General features: G+C 35.7%; 1 protein-coding gene across 1 annotated transcript in view; it reads right to left on the reverse strand.

Annotated features, from left to right (window-relative positions):
- CHORDC1 (cysteine and histidine rich domain containing 1) overlaps nucleotides 1-5,122 on the reverse strand; it is a 28,009-nt gene extending 22,887 nt beyond the window's left edge. The window contains exon 1 of the mRNA XM_031960967.1: nucleotides 4,908-5,122. Coding sequence (XP_031816827.1) covers nucleotides 4,908-4,971 — 64 coding nt within the window. The 5' untranslated portion in view covers nucleotides 4,972-5,122. The remainder of the gene's footprint in view (nucleotides 1-4,907) is intronic.
- Between the last annotated feature and the right edge of the window lie 11,405 nt (nucleotides 5,123-16,527).

Here is a 16,527-nt window from a genome sequence, read left to right on the forward strand (position 1 = left end):
CACAAAGCGTGGATATCTACATTCCAGGCTTCTGACAGAACAGGCAGATGTCATCATTGAGCAGCTGTCACTGATCTTTGAAAGATCATGGCATACAGGAAAAATGTCCTAGCACTGAAGGACAAATGCTGTTTTGATATTAACTTCAATTTCTAGAAATATTCTATAACAGAGATAATATATTAGCAACTATAAAAGGAAATAGCAACCTGTAAGCGCCAAATGCAATCTGTAGGAAAGAGGAATAGACCATCTAGATTAATTTATTTACTTATTTCACAGGATTATACATTTAGAAATTCAGGGAATGCATGTTAAAAAGCTTAGTACACTTAGGATTTCAGGTAAGCACTCACTAACATCTCTCACTTGATCCTTGTGGACAAGATGTAGAACAGGCAAACTAAATGATACTATTAGATTCATTCAGAACTCAAGAATGATTGGACCCAAAAAGTAATCATTAACAGGCCAGTATCAATTTTCAGAGTTACCCTTGTGTTTCTCTAATACCATGATGTTCAATATTCTCTCTTTTTAAAAATCAATTATTTGGGTATTAAAATGAAAACTCATTGAAGACTGTTTTGTTTTTGTTTCTGTCACCAGTACACAGCACAGTGCTCAGCACACATAGTGGATGTTTTACATATATTTGTTATAAAAGCATAGATAACAAGAGTCTTATAAGTCTACAAATATCAGGATGCCGATAATGACATATAAAATATTGGGTGACATCATAATCCGAGATCTTGTCAGGCTAGAATAACCGGTCAAATCAATGAAGATAAAATTTAACAGTGAGAGATCTATATTTGGCTTCAAAATATCACACTCACAAATATAAAATGAAAAAGGTATAAAAAGACAACACTTTCTATGAAAGAAAAATGAGTATTCTGGTAGACTTCAAAACCAGAATGAAACAAATCACTGCAGAAGGATGTAAACAATTAATAATCAACAATCATTTATTAAACACCTAAGTACCAGATACTATGTTAAGAATACAAATTAAAACACACCAAAAAAATCCTTACCCTAAAGGAGCTTACAATCTAGCCAGAAAAGACAACATATAATTACATTCAAACTAGTTACAAAGTTATTTAGTAGGGTAGGAGAAGAGGCACTTGCTGCTGAGGCAATCAGGAAAGGCTTCAACATAGAAGGTAGCACTTAAATACAAGGGATTTTTAGAGATGAAGTTATAGTGGGTAATAATGACAAAAAGATAAACTTTGAAAGCCTTAAGTATTTACTTGATTCTAAAGTAATAGGGAGCCAATAGAGTTTATTGTGTAGGAGAGTGACAAGGTCCAACCAGAGTTCTAGAGCAAGAGGGATATGAAGCAGGGAGATCAATTAAGAGGTTTAAACCAAAGTCTCGGCAAGAGGTGATGAAGGTTAGAACTAAGATAAGAGCTGTTCAGAGGAGAAAGAGGAGAAGAATGAGTCATACTGTGGTAGAAAAACTGAAATTTGGCAACTTGCATGAGGGAGAGTTAAAGTTATAGAAAGAACTCAAGGTTGTTTAGAAGGATGGTGATGCGCTCACTAAAAATACAATTTGGAATAGGGTTAAGTTTTAGGTTAACTATACTAAGCTGTTTTCAACAAGCTCAATCAATTTAAGATATCTAGTATATAGATGTTTACACAGAACTGGAAATACAAATCTGGCATTTGCATGGTGATGATAAAGCAATGAAAACTGGTGGGGTCACCAAGAAAGTATAGGGAAATAAGAGAAAAAGAACTAAGCCATAGTGCAATCATAGTTGGGTGTATGACCAGCTAGTATAGAAAATCATGAAGGTGTGATCAAACTAGGAGAACTAAGAAAGCTGAATTATCCAAAAAGGATAACCCAAGGAAAAGAGTATCCAGAAAAAAAGAGGATCAACAATATCAGTTACCCAGAGATCAAGAAAAACTGACAAAAAACAATCAGATTTGGCACTTAAGAATGGTGAGATTAGAAATTAAAAGGCATAAGAAGTGGCATATGAAGTATAGGCAACAAATACAGAAAAAAAAAATTTTTTCTAGGAGTTTGGCTGAAAGAGGAAAGAGACAAAAGATAATAATTTAAAGGAATGGTTAAGTCCAGTGAGTACTTTGAGAAATCTGGACTCGTTTATAGGCATCATGGAAAAAATTTATCTTTGTGAATTCAAATCTGACCTCAGACTTCAGGGCCAGCACTCTGTCCACTGAGCTACCAAGTTCAATTGCTTGTATATGACCAAAAACCATTTCCCAATAAATAATAGGTAAAAGAACACGAATAATTCTTGAAAGAACCACAAACTATTAACAATAATATGAAGGAGTATTCCAAATCACCAATACTAAAAGAAATCCTAATCAAAACAACCTTCAACCTCAAATTCAAAAAATTGACAAAAGATTGGAATGGGCAGTATCATAGAAATGGATAGTAGAAAGAGAGGGCATTCAGCAACATTGACAAGTTTGGGATCAATAGTAACTATTTTAGAAAATAATTTGGAATTGTACAAATTAACTGACTAAATGCTAAATGTCCAATTCCTTTAACCCAGCCATTTCACTACTAGATAAATCCCCCAAAGAAATCACTGATAAGAAAGTCCCCATTAACACTAAAACAGCTACAATACAATTCTGAAACAAAGTATATGACCATCATTTGGGGGAATGACTAAACAAATTATAGAATAGATAATAAAATTTGATGAACAGAAAAACACGAAAAGATTTACACAATCAACTACAAACATAAGGTCTATAATAATGCAAGTGGAAAGAACATAAAACAATGAAAAATTAATGTTGTGATATTATAAAAAAACAATTATAATCCGAAAAAGATGTGAAAAGGCATCTCCCAAACCACTCTTTTGCAGAGGTCCACAGAAGTGAGAAAATGCATATACTTTCAGACTTTTTTGATGTATCAATCAGTCTTGCTTATTTTTTTTCCTCCTCTTCCTTTTTTCTTTAAAAAATATTGTTACATAAGATGGCTCTACTCTCTGCAGGAGTCCATGAACTTTAAAAAATATTTTGATAATTGCATTTCATTATAAATGCTTTCCTTTGTAATCTTGTCATTTTGCCAATGCATTTAAACATATCTTTGCTGAGAAGGGGTCCATAGGCTTCACCATAATGTCAGAGGAATCTATAAATCAAAAAAGTTTAAAAACTTTTACTTTATATGAACTTGGTTTAAATTTAGTTGATTCATATTCTTCCATGCAATCAAAACATGGTTTTACTCACTATCTTGGTATAAGATAATCTCAGCTTTTACTTGATCCTATTTTTTTTCCTCCCCCAATTGTACTTTACATCTACATCCTCATGATTCCCACATTTAAGTTAAGCAAAAAATACTAAAGATTAGATGTCACATTTACTCTAAAAAGTCCTTTATTCCAAATATCCTTATTTCATCAAATCACTTCTGGCTCAAGATAAATATTTCATAGAATTTAAGAGTTGGCAAAATTGCCCACATAGTGTAGAAATCTATTCCCCAACTAATTCAAGATGCTATTAAAATCCTTACAATTCCTCAACATCCCTATAACAAAAGGGATCCAATTCTATCTTTAAACCTTTATCTAAAAACAATCTCTCTTTTATCCTAAATCTAAATAGCTACTTTCCCCCAAAATTTTACATATTCTACCTGGTTTCTCTAAGAGCATATTCCCACATGTTCCTAAAGGTAACACAGTATTTGATCTGAACTCACAACATCCATTCAATCTCCAAATATTCATCAAGTGCTACAAATGTAAGGACAAAGGGCCAAAATCCATGATCTCCAATGCGCTGTGATTCTACAAAGTAATATGTTGTATAAATAAAACATAAAATACCCCATCTATCAGTGTAGATGATTCTACAACGTAATATGTTGTATAAATAAAACATAAAATACCACCTAGGTACACATACATTTTATATGTATAGTCATACCTAAAAATCAGACGGCCACTCAGAATCAGATTTAAGGAAGATTGGGGCCTAGAAAGTTGGCTAGAAAAGCTGGACAGGTCCTCTAACTCCTCATTCTACTATAAGTGAGGGAGTATAAGAAAAATTTCAACTATTGTGTTATTACAGTTGTCCTTCATATCAAGTCCAGAAACAAAACTGACGCTTTACAACAGACTAAATCCAGAATAATGTAGACAAATCAGCAAAAGTTGCAGTTATCTTTCCAAATAGAGATATAGAAAATTAATTAAAAAAAAAAAAAAGTTTTACAACAGAGGGAAGATAAAATTCTGGATTTCTTGCATTGTCTACTGTAAGACCTCTATGAACACTGAGGACGCATAACTGAGATGCCTTTCCTAAACCTAGACCGTATGAGGACCCAGTTTTACTCTTTGGAATAAAAAGCAAAGGCTCTAATATTTTCTTTAGTTACGTCCCGAAGTATTACTTAGTAAGAAGGAATGAAGTTGACAGAAGAAGAGAACGGAGCAGGGGAGCGATGCAGATGACTAGGCAAGCACGTGGGGCCGGGGTGAGTTAGGATCTGTATTTGGGGGTGGGATGAGGGGGACAGAGGGGCAAGCACAGGAGAGAGAAGGAACGGAGAGGCCGTTTGGGGAGCGCAGGTAGCTAGAGAGGGAGCGCATCACGACTCCCAGGCTCGGTAGCCGCGGGAAGTGGTCAAATCCGACTGAGGATGGCCGAAGGGCTGCGGAAGGCAGGGACTTGGGGAAAGGGGACTCGGCAGCCCGGCCTGGGGCTACGGGCGGTCGGGCCGCGCTCACTGGCCAGCGGCTCGCTTTCCCGATGGGGGAGGGGAACCGGGCCACCCCAAAAGCCCCGACCCGGGGGGCGAAAGGGAGGAGGGGGGCGCCGGCGGGGGGCCGCAGCAAGGATCCTCTTACCCTCCGTGTTGGTTTCAGGATCAAAGCGCTGGCCGCAGCCTCTGTTGTAGCACAGCAAGGACATTTTCTCTCCGCCGCGACGAGCAAACTGACAGAAGCCGGACCGCAGCGGCGGCTGCAGGGACTCCTCAACCGCAATCTGCTGTCTGACTTCTTCAGCGAGTCAGTTTCCGGAAACGGCCGGTTCCGCTTCGGGAACCTTCGCGAACTTTCCGGTCGCGCGCAAGCGCAGGAGAGGCCCGGAGGGGCGGAAGGGGAGGGGGGGCGGCGTGGCGGCGCGCTCTGCGTCTGCGGCTGGGGGCTCAACAGCCACAACGGCCTTTGCGGGTACGGGCTGCGTCAGGGCCGGGGCGGTTCTCCCGCGGGCCAGGAAAAGCTGGCGGACGGAGCGGAGTGCACGGGAGAGCTGTGGGCTTTGGCCGCTCACGGGGAGCTCGCCGCTTGCTTGTAGACGCTGGGCAGGGTCCGTGTTAACGCTCGCTGTCGCCCGCCTTTGTCCCCTGGTACTGCCCTGATGGCCGGGAGAGCCTTAGAGAGAGACCGACACTTAGAGCACTGGCTGCTCTGAGCGCTGCGTAAAAGGCACCGCAAAATACCGATTAGAGGCACTCTTTTATATATATATATAATAATTATTATTATTATTATTAAAACTCCGGGGGCTGAGACCTGTGGCTCTCATCAAAGAAATAAAACTCTTGTCCTCAGTGGAACAATTAAGCAAAAGAAAGAAAACTGTGGAGGTGGATGATCGAAAAAGGCATTTACTGTGTTTGTTTTCAGTTTCAAGTAAAATCCTACCTTCTGTCGGAAGCCTCTAACCCATCCTACACACACACACACACACCACACAGAAAGACACACACACACACCACACACACACACACCACACACAGACACACACACAGACAGACACACACATACCACACACAGACACACACACCACACACACACACAACCACACACACACACACACACCACACACAGACACACACACCACACACACACCACACACAGACACACACACCACACACACAGACGCACACACCACATACACACACAGACACATACCACACACCACACACACACACACACACACACACACAGTATTTAGCACAGTGCTCTGATACTGTGCGAAATTCTGGGGACATAGAGACTTGCTTTTACCTTCAAGGAGTTTAATAAATGAATACAATACAGATCGGCTTGATTCATGTTCTATAATAATCCGATTTGAAAAGTTGCACTGATTTGATCACAATGGTCTTTTATTTTGTTTTATATGAAGAATAAAATAAAAATACAAAGTTATATCCCGCAGTTTGTTAGGCTATTCTCTAATTGGTGGGCACATGCTCTTTTTCCGAGTTCTTTACTGCCACAAAATATGTTGTGCTATTAAGAATATTTTATCAAATAAGGCCTCTTTGTAATACATCCTAAAATGGAAAAATAACTCAGGGATGTTGGAAAGCAGTATGGGGAGACGGGAAGGGGAAGAGAGGTGTTGGAGAGGTGTGTATTGGCAGATTAGGAGAAAAAGGTAATAGGCTAGAGAGTCTAAATTTAAGTGAGGTGAAACATGGCTGTACTCCTTTCCCAAAAGATAGTTAGAGTCCTGAGAGGTTGTTTCACAAAATGGCAAGGTGAAGAGAAAGAGAAAGACTGGTTTATTCCTGTCATATATTAACGGGTCAGGGGATACATAAAATGAAGTGACTTTTTTCTAGCATAATTTCAAATTGTTTTCTAGTGGTTGTACCAATTCATAGATCCACTGTCAAAAACTAATTCCACCTTCCCCCCATTATTTTTAACAGAATCATTAAATCTAAAGCTGGACAAGACCTCAGAGATAATCTAGTCAGGGTTCCTCATTTTACAATTGAGGTAATAACAAATCTTATTAAAGCTAAAAGGAACCTTAGAGATTATCTAGTCTAACTCTCTATATAAATTGGAAAACAGGGTAAGGGAAAATATCTTGCCAAAGTTCACACAAGTTCTTAGTAAAGTCAAGATTAGAATCTTGTCTTTGTAAACAAGTTCAGTGCTCATTTACTACATTAGTAATTAGCATGACAGTAAAACAAGGAAGTAGGACTTCATGGGCTAAGGAACTTTCTGGCTTTAATATTCCAGAAGTACATTTGGTAATGGAAATATAGATATGAAAGCTTAAAACTTCACTTAAATTTTCAGAACACTGTATATAAACAGTATTGAAAATTAATTTTTATTTTTCTTACTCTTCAGTGGTTTAGTTTTTATATTATCTTTTCATTTTCCGAATTGAGATAATAATAGGGTGGATTCACTTGAAAATTATATTGAAAATTTCAATTACACCATTTCTACCTCAGGTTCAACTTGGCTAAAACTCACATTTCAATTAAAACCAGTTCTCCCTCTAATTCAACAAACATTTAACAATGGTTCTAAGAAAGACTCTATTAGAAAGTAATGGTAAAATAAAGGTACATAAAAAAACAATCCACTCTCAATTCAATTTGAAGATTGAATGAGATTGATAAAACATACAAATAACTAAGAAACAATATAGAATGTTACACTGCAAAGAAGTGATTTAGTCAGCAATTTGAGGAAGACATCACTTTTAGATGGTGGGAAGTTAAAAGGAACAATGCCTTGAGTTAAATTTAGGGAACAATGAGGAAAGATTGTAAAAGCAGTAGCAACTGAGAAACTTCAGTGGATAAGGATGGAGAACAGTCTATTCCAGACACTGGAGCATTGTAAATGAAAGCACAGAAACAAGAAAAGGTCAAATCAAAATGAGCATGTTGATTGGTCCAGTTGTACTATAACTTTGAATAAGAGAGATGTCTTAGAAAATAACTTGAAGCCCATTTAGGAAGATTTTGAATGCTATAACAAGATGTTTTTTAAAACCATTTTCCCACAATAATGTGAAAGAATGAAGAAGAAATAAACAAGAAGTAAAAAGAATTTTTAAAAATATTATGGTGTAAAAGTAATTTATGCTGTGCTTTAAAGCTTACAGTATGCTTTCCTTGTAGCCTATCTTAGTTGATGATAACCTTCCTTCTTAAAACCAGATAGCACTTTGTTTTACAGTGCTTTAGTGAATTGATCATGGAATATTGTTTATCACAGTTACCTGTGAGAGATGATATGGCCTAGTGGATAGAGTATTAGAAAAACATAGATTCAAGTCCTACTTATTCCACCACATATTGGCTACATGACTCTGGGCTTTGATTTGGATAGAAGATATTCATCTTCACAGGCAGAAGAAGTCCTTTAAAATGAGCTCCTTATACCTTTACAGTCACAAGTCTAAAAAACCAAAAAAATTATTTGTATCCTTACTCCAGGTCTGGAATTCTATCCCCTGTGCCACCTAGCTGCCCCTAGACAACAATAATTAGAGTTTATATAGCTACTACTACATTCCAGGCACTATGCTAAGACATTTTCAAATGTTATATAATTTGATCTTCACAGCAACCATGGAAGGTAGGTGCTATTATTTATTATCTCCAATTTATAGATGGGGAAACTGAGTCAAACAGAGTTTAAGGGACTTGTAAGCCAGATCTTCCTAACTGCAGACCTAGTATCCTCTTCATTGGGCCACTAGTTATCCCTCATTACCTTCTATAGGCCTCTGTTTTCTCATCTATAAAATAAGGGAGTTAGACTTGATGATGCATGGGTCCATTCCAGTTTTATATCTATTATCCTGGGTTACTTATTAGGTTGCACAATTAAGAACATATTGCTCTTCAGAATGATTAGATCAGTTCATAACTCCACCAACAATATATTAGTGTTATGAAGTAGGTTGTACAAATTTTTCTCTCCTTATCCGTTTGCCAGTTAAGCAAATTGATTCTCATAGAAATCAAATATCAATTGCTTAACATTAAATAGTAAAGAATCTTAATTTACTTGTATTGGAACCTAGATTTTTCTGATTTCAAAACAAATTCTACACTATGCTGCCATTCTCATGCTTTGTTGTCTACAGAAGGGCCTGAAGTAAGGTGGCTGCAATAGGAGTAGAAGAGAGTCTAAAACTACAAATAGCAGGTCTTAGAAATTAACTGAATATGGAGTTAAGAGTGAAGGGAAAATCACCAAGCATCATAAATAATGGGGATAAACTAGAATCATTCCCATTAAGATCAGGGGTGAAACAAGGTTGCCCACTATCACCATTACTATTCAGTATTGTATTGGAAATGCTAGTTAACAATAAGAGAAGAAAAAGAAATTAAAGGATTAAAGGAATTAGAGTAGGTAATGAGGAAACCAAATTATTTCTGTTTGCAGATGATATGATGGCAAATTTAGGGAATCAACTAAAAAATCATGAGAAACAATTCATATCTTTAACAAAGTTGCAGGATACAAAATAAATCCATATAAATCATCAGCATTTTTATGTTACCATCCAAATCCATCAGCAAGAGATACAAAGAGAAATTCCATTTAAAATAACTGTAAATAATATAAAATATTTGGGAGTCTATCTGCCAAGGTAAAGTCAGGAACTATATGAACACAATTACAAAATAATTTCTACACAAGTGAAGTCAGATCTAATCAATTAGAAAAATATCAAGTACTTTTGGCCAAGCTAAAATAATGAAAATGACAATGCTAACTAAATTAATTTTCTTTTTCATTGCCATACCAAACTCCCAAGAAATTATGTTACAGAGCTAGAAAAAATATTAATTAAATTCATATAGAAGAAGAAAAAGGTAAAAATTTTCAAGGAAATTACTGAAAAAAATGCAAATAAAGGTGGCCTAATTGTACCAGACCTAAAACTATATTATAAAGTAGTGGTCATCAAAACCATTTGGTACTGGCTAAAAAACAAGAGTAATCAATCAGTGGAATAAGTTAGGTTCACAAGACACAATAGTCAATGACTATAGTAATCTAATGTTTGATAAATCCAAAGATCCCAACTTCTATCACTATTTGACAAAAATTGCTGGGAAAATTAGAAATTAGTATGGCAGAAACTAGACATTGACCTACATCTAACACCCTATACTAAGATAAGGTTGAAATAGGTTCATTATCTAGACATAAAGAATGATATTATAAGCAAATTACAGGAACAAAGAATAGTCTCCCTCTCAGATCTGTGGAGAAGGAAGGAATTTGTGGCTACAGAAGAACTAGAATACATTATGCAATACAAAATGGATAATTTTGATTAAGTTAAAAAGTTTTTGTACAAACAAAACCAATGCAGTCAAGATTACAAGGGAAACAATTAACTGGGACGAATGTTTTACATCCAAGCATTCTAATAAAGGCCTCATTTCAAATTTATAAGAATTCAAGCCATTCTCCACTTGCTAAATGTTCAAAGGATATGAACAGACAATTTTCAGCTGAAAAAGTTAAAACTATTTCTAGTCATATGAAAAAAATGCTCTAAATCACTATTGATCAAAGAAATGCAAATTAAGACAACACTGAGGTACCATTACATATTTCTCAGATTGGCTAAGATGATAGGAAAAGATAATGATGAATATTGGAAGCGACATGGGAAAACTGGGACACTGATACATTGTTGGTGGAGTTGTGAACTGATCCAACCATTCTTGAGAGCAATATGGAACTGTGCATACCCTTTGATCCATCAGTGTCTCTACTGGGCTTATATCCCAAATATTTGCAAAAATGTTTGTAGCAGCCATTTTTTGTAGTGACAAGGAACTGGAAACTGAGTGGATACACATCATTTGAAGAATGGCTGGAATAAGTTATGGTATATGAATGTTATGGAATATTATTATTTTGTAATAAATGATCAGCAGGATGATTTTAGAGAGGCCTGGAGAGATTAAATGAACTGATGCTAAGTGAAGTGAGTGCAACCAGGAGAACATTGTATACAGCAACAGCAAGATTAAACAATGATCAATTTTGATCGATGTGACTCTTTTCAACAGTGAAATGATTCAGGGCAGTTCCAATGGTCTTGTGATAAAGAGAGCCAACTATACTCAGAGAGAGGACTGTGGGTACTGAGTGTGAATTACAACATAGTATTTTTACTTTTTTTGTTGTTGTTTGCTTGTATTTTTCTTTCTCATTTTTTCCTTTTTGAACTGATTTTTCTTGTGCAGCATGATAATTGTGGAAATATGTATAGAAGAATCACACATGTTTAGCATATATTGGATTACTTGCTGTCTAGGGAAGGGTGTGGGAAAGGGAAGGAAAAATTTGGAATACAAGGTTTTACAAGGGTGAATGTTGAAAATTATCTATGTATATGTTTTGAAAATAAAAAGCTTTTTAAAAAAAAGTAAAGGGAAAAAATCAAAGATTACACAGTTTGAAGCTCCATGACTAAGAAGGAATAATATAGGTTTAGTTTTTAATATGTAGAATTTGAAGTGCCAGTAGGGTATTCAGGTGAAGATGTTTAGCAGGGCATTGGAAAAATGATAATAATTCTTGAGAATAAATAAGTGAAAAAAAATTTGGGAGTCATTTTGCAATGATAGTATGATTCCACTTGTCACCCTGATCCAACATTTTACACTTGTCCTTAAATCAATCCTTCGAAGTTCATACTCATTCTGTATTCTGTTAGCTTGTATTTCTCATTTTTAACTCCACATATGCACCCGTCCAATTCACTTCCAAATCTTTTCCTTTCTATTTTCACAATTTCTCATAAATTTCACCTCTTCTCCATTAATAATCACCACCCTGTTTTAAGCCCTTATCACCTTTTATCTGGACTAGTGAAATAGCCTACTAACTGATCTCTGGCACAAGTCTCTTCCCAAGCCAATCCATCCTCTTCGACTCATTTGCTAAAGTGATTTTTCTAAAGCTTACATCTGTGTTCGTCCTCTTGCTTAATGAACGCCAATGACTCCCTTTTCTTGTATGATCAAATCTAAATTCCTTTATGGAACATTTAAAACTTTTTATAACCTAGTCCCTTCTCAACTTTTAGACTTCTTAAACTTTGCCCATTTCACAAAATCTACATTACCAGCTATATAAGCCTACTTTCATCTCCTCAAAGAGGACATTCCATCTTTTGTATCTATGTCATTACACTGGCTGTTCCCCAGGCCTAGAATGATTTCCTCCCTCACCTCTGCCCTGGCATCTTTAAAGATTTAATTCAAATCCTACCTGTTTTCAAGAGGCTTTTCTTCCCTCCCCCCAGAAAACTTCCCTTCTCAGATTGACTTCCTTCTACTCTGTATTTATCTTATATGTTGTTATTTACATGTTACTTCTATTAAAATGTAAACTCCTTTAAGGAAGGGCTGTTTATCTTTCTTCAGTATTTAGCAGAGTGCCTGGTACATAGTAAGCACTTAATAAATATGTATTGATCAATGGTGTACTATTCTTCAGTACTACTAGCACTTCTCATGACTAATGATCAATCAGAATATATTTAGAAAGCAACTAGTAGGTGCCAGACAACTCTGCTAGGTTCTGGGATATAGAATAAAAGATAATCCCTGCCCTAATGAAGCTTACATTTTGGTAGAGAGATACAACACATGTTGACTGGTAACTATATAATAAAAAGGTAGCTCTGACTGAGGTAATCACAAAGATTGTGAGTAGAGCCCTAGAAAAATTGATTATCATTTCTTTTCTTATAATAATAGTAATATTGATTGAATAGTTTACTGAGCAAGAGATGAAATGAGTATGTAGAGTGGGGAGGACATCAGGTTATTTGGCAAGATGCCTATACTGCCTAGATCCTGGTGTCCTAGTGAATAACTGGATGAAATAAAATACAGTCTGGAGATCTAGAGAAAACTATATATAAGGGGCTAAAATGAGCATTAATTCATTCTATGCAGCTCTACTCCAGTGGTAGTTCCAAGATAAATTTCAGGGGAGGGGCCAAGTCTGTCAGGGTTTGTTTCTCATGGGGAGATATATGCATCAAGAAGACAATTGTCACAGCTGAGTAGCATTAATTTGTTATTACAGATCAAGTTACTTCCAGAAAGGAATGCTATCTGAGACTGTGTGTTCCATACTTTATAACAGCTAACATTTATGTAGCACTTACTACATGCTAGGCATTGTGCTAAGTACTTCACAATTACTAGAAGGCTTAGATTTGAAAAATCATGTCTTCCTGATTTCAGACCTGGCACTTGATCCACTGCACCAACTCACTTTCTGGTTATGCTATCTAGTCATTTACTAGCAAGGCTGAATAAGCCATGGTAGCTATGTTATTTTAGCATACATTATTGTTGCTCACTAGTGTCTGATTCCTTGTGACCTCATATGAAATTTTCTTGGTGAAAGGTACTGGAGTAATCTTCCATTTTCTTCCCAAGGGCATTAGATAAACATGTGCTTAAGATCATATAGCTAGTGAGTTTCTGAGACCCTATTTGAACTCAAGTCTTCCTTATTCCAGGTATAGCACTTTATCTAGTGAGCCACCTTGCTGCCTCTATTCTTTTTTTAAGCATATAAGAAACAGCTTTAACTTTTAATTCGTTGATGGTTAAATTCTTATTTATTTTAGGAGATAAATGAAATATTGATCATATTAATTATTAAAATAGAAAAATCTATTCTTTTTCTCTGACTCAGAGTCCCTTTCTTTTTGTTGTATCACTTTTTCTGGTCATTTCCCATAAATTTAGACATTTAAGAAAGTGAAAAAAGAAAGTCATTACCATCTGTCTCCTTTCTATCCTACTCTCAATTCACTTTATATATTCAAATATACACAAAAACAGTCTCAACTTCAAGGAACTTATATTCTTTCTGAGTTAAAGAACATCTACACCAATAAGGGAAACATATATACAAATTTAATACAAAGTAATTTCAGGGTGAGAGAGTACTAGTAATTGAACAAATAGGTCTAGTGTAAGAGGTAGAATTTGAATTGAGGTTTCAAAAAACCTAGATGTTGTAAGAGATAGAGATGAAATAGGAGTGTATTCTAGGTTGGGGGACAGCTTGGGTAAAGGCACAAAGACAGGAAATGGAAAATCCTGCTCTAGAAGTATCAAGTAGCCTAATTGGAATATAGAGTACATGTAGGAAAGTACTGTAGAATAAGACTGGAGAGGGATGCTAAAGTCATATTGTGAAGAACTTTAAGTGACAAATAGAACTTGTTTGAGTTTTTTCTTAAAAAGGAAGAAAAGAGAGAAACACTGGAACTTCTTTAACAAGTGAGTGACACAATCAGAAATATGCTTTAGGAATATCCATTTTGCAATGGGAACAATGGATTGGAATTGGGAGTGAGAAGGAAAAGATAATAATTAGGAAGCTGTTGAAAAATTCTAGGTGAAAGGTTATGATGAGCTGTGTAGAAGGCCTGAACTCTGGAAAGGTATACTTGAAACAAGGACATTTAGGGCAAGGTGCTTATTCAGTGTGATTGATGAGATAATGGTTCTCTAGTTCACATATACTTAATGTGATGATTTAATCACTCTAGTTGGCATATACTTAGTATGATATGATGATGTAATGGTTTTACAGTTGGCACATGCTCAGTGTGCTGTAGTGATGTAATCATACTAAAGTATTTAAATACCTTAGGGCTGAGAGACTAGAGACAAGAGTGTGTGCTCAAGCTCAGTCTCAGACTCAGAGATTCGGACACATCCTTGACCAACCTCATGGTGGCTCTCCAGACTTCATCACTTCTCCTCTTAAGACCAAGGCCCATCCAGAGATCCTCCAGAAAGCTAGTCTGGACATTACAGAGTTGAACTGAAATGGGGAATAGAGGAAAGGGACTGAATGCAAGAAATGTGAAGGTAGGATTGAGGAAACATGGCTACTGATTGGAATTGGGAGGGGAGGGTGAGAAAGAGAGAAGAAAATAATAGGTTATTTATGTAGTGATTATGAAAAGGGAAAATAGAAAATATAGGAATGTTAGGAAGAGAGAGAGTTTGTAGGGAAAAAAGTGAGTTCTGTTTTGGACATATTGATTGTTGAATTACTTATAAGACATCTTAGTTTATAGAAAACTTTTTTTTATTTCTCTTTTGTTCTCTTTTCCTTCTTCCCCAAACACAGACTTAAATCATTGAGTTTGTTCTCTTTTATCTTTCATTATGAACTTTCAATAACCATAGTTCCTCTTGAATTTTGACCCTCACTATTATCTATCTTTCTACTCAAACATCCCCATCTTAGTCCAGTTCTTGTTTACTTAATTTAACTCAAGATCACAGATTTTAGAGTTGGAAGGGACCTTAGAAGCTGTTGAGTACAATTCCAGATGATCATTACAGTGGTAAAGGAAACAAAGAGCATGGATCATAGAGGATAAAAAGTAAACCTTAGAGTCAGGAAGAACTGACTCCCCATCTTTGACATAAATTGACTGTGTAACCCTGGCCAAGTCATTTTACCTGTTAGTACTTCAGTACTTTAATTTGCAAAGTGATTATCTATATTATTAGGAGCTCCTTGTGTTAATGAAATCACTATACAATTTAAGGGAGAAAAGCTAATAAAAGCCTCATTCCTTTGTCTATAGCAGTGGTTCTTAAAGTGTAATCCAAAGAATTGTTGGGGTCTCTGAAACCCTTTCAGAGGGTCTACAAATTCAAAATTATTTTTTATTTCTAAAGTAGTAAATAACTATAAATATAACCCATGTGAACAAAAACTTTTTGAACAGATCCTTGATAGTTTTTTTTTAACAACATGAAGCTACTGAGAATAAAAGTTTGAGAACCACTGGTCTATAGCATTTTTTTTAAAACCAGTCTTAACTCATTCTTTTCTTTAGTGTTCTTGACATTTTTCAAAATGAGTAGTTAGGTGACACAATCCTTGAGTTCAAATCTGTCAGCTTCCAGAGTTCAAATCCAGCTTCAGACATTTACTAGCTGTGTAACCCTGAGCAAAATGCTTAATCCTATTTGCCTCAATTTCCTTATCTATAAAATGAGCTGGAGAAGGAAATAGCAAATCACTCTAGTATCTTTGCCAAGAAAACTCCAAATGGAATCACAAAGAATTGGATACAACTGAAAATGACTTAAAAGTAAAAATTTCTTACAAAAATGTACAATGATTTTACATACACTTTTGTTTTACTTTCATTTTCTGTTGGTATCTTTTAAATATGTTAGTTAAATTTCCTGTGCATACACAGTATGTAAAAACAAATTCCCCTTTCTTTTTCTTCAGAATTATTCCTTCTTGTCTCAAAATTATTTATTTTTGAAAGCTTTCCATCTCCACTTTGATGATTTCTGAAGACTTTTAGACCATTTTAATGTAGGAATTTGTTTCACTAGATCAGAAAGTTATATATTGAGGGATTTAAAAACAACAGCTTTACTCTGTAGAGGTGGCAAAAGGAAGTGGTTAGGACAGAATAATTTTTTAAAATACTTGTTACTTGAAAAGCAAAAATAATAAACCATTAAAAATAATTTTAGGCTATGCATGATGTGAAATGATAGGAAATATGATAAACATTATTAAGTGGGCATACAAATTTAAAAAAAGGACAATCCTTATCAAGACACTTATAATCTAATGGAATAAGACAATACACAAAAGGAAAGTGAAAAGATTGGAGTGGGGGTGGGATTTGTGGGGA

Source organism: Sarcophilus harrisii, chromosome 3 (assembly GCF_902635505.1).
Source record: "Sarcophilus harrisii chromosome 3, mSarHar1.11, whole genome shotgun sequence".
NCBI classification, from domain to species: domain Eukaryota; kingdom Metazoa; phylum Chordata; class Mammalia; order Dasyuromorphia; family Dasyuridae; genus Sarcophilus; species Sarcophilus harrisii.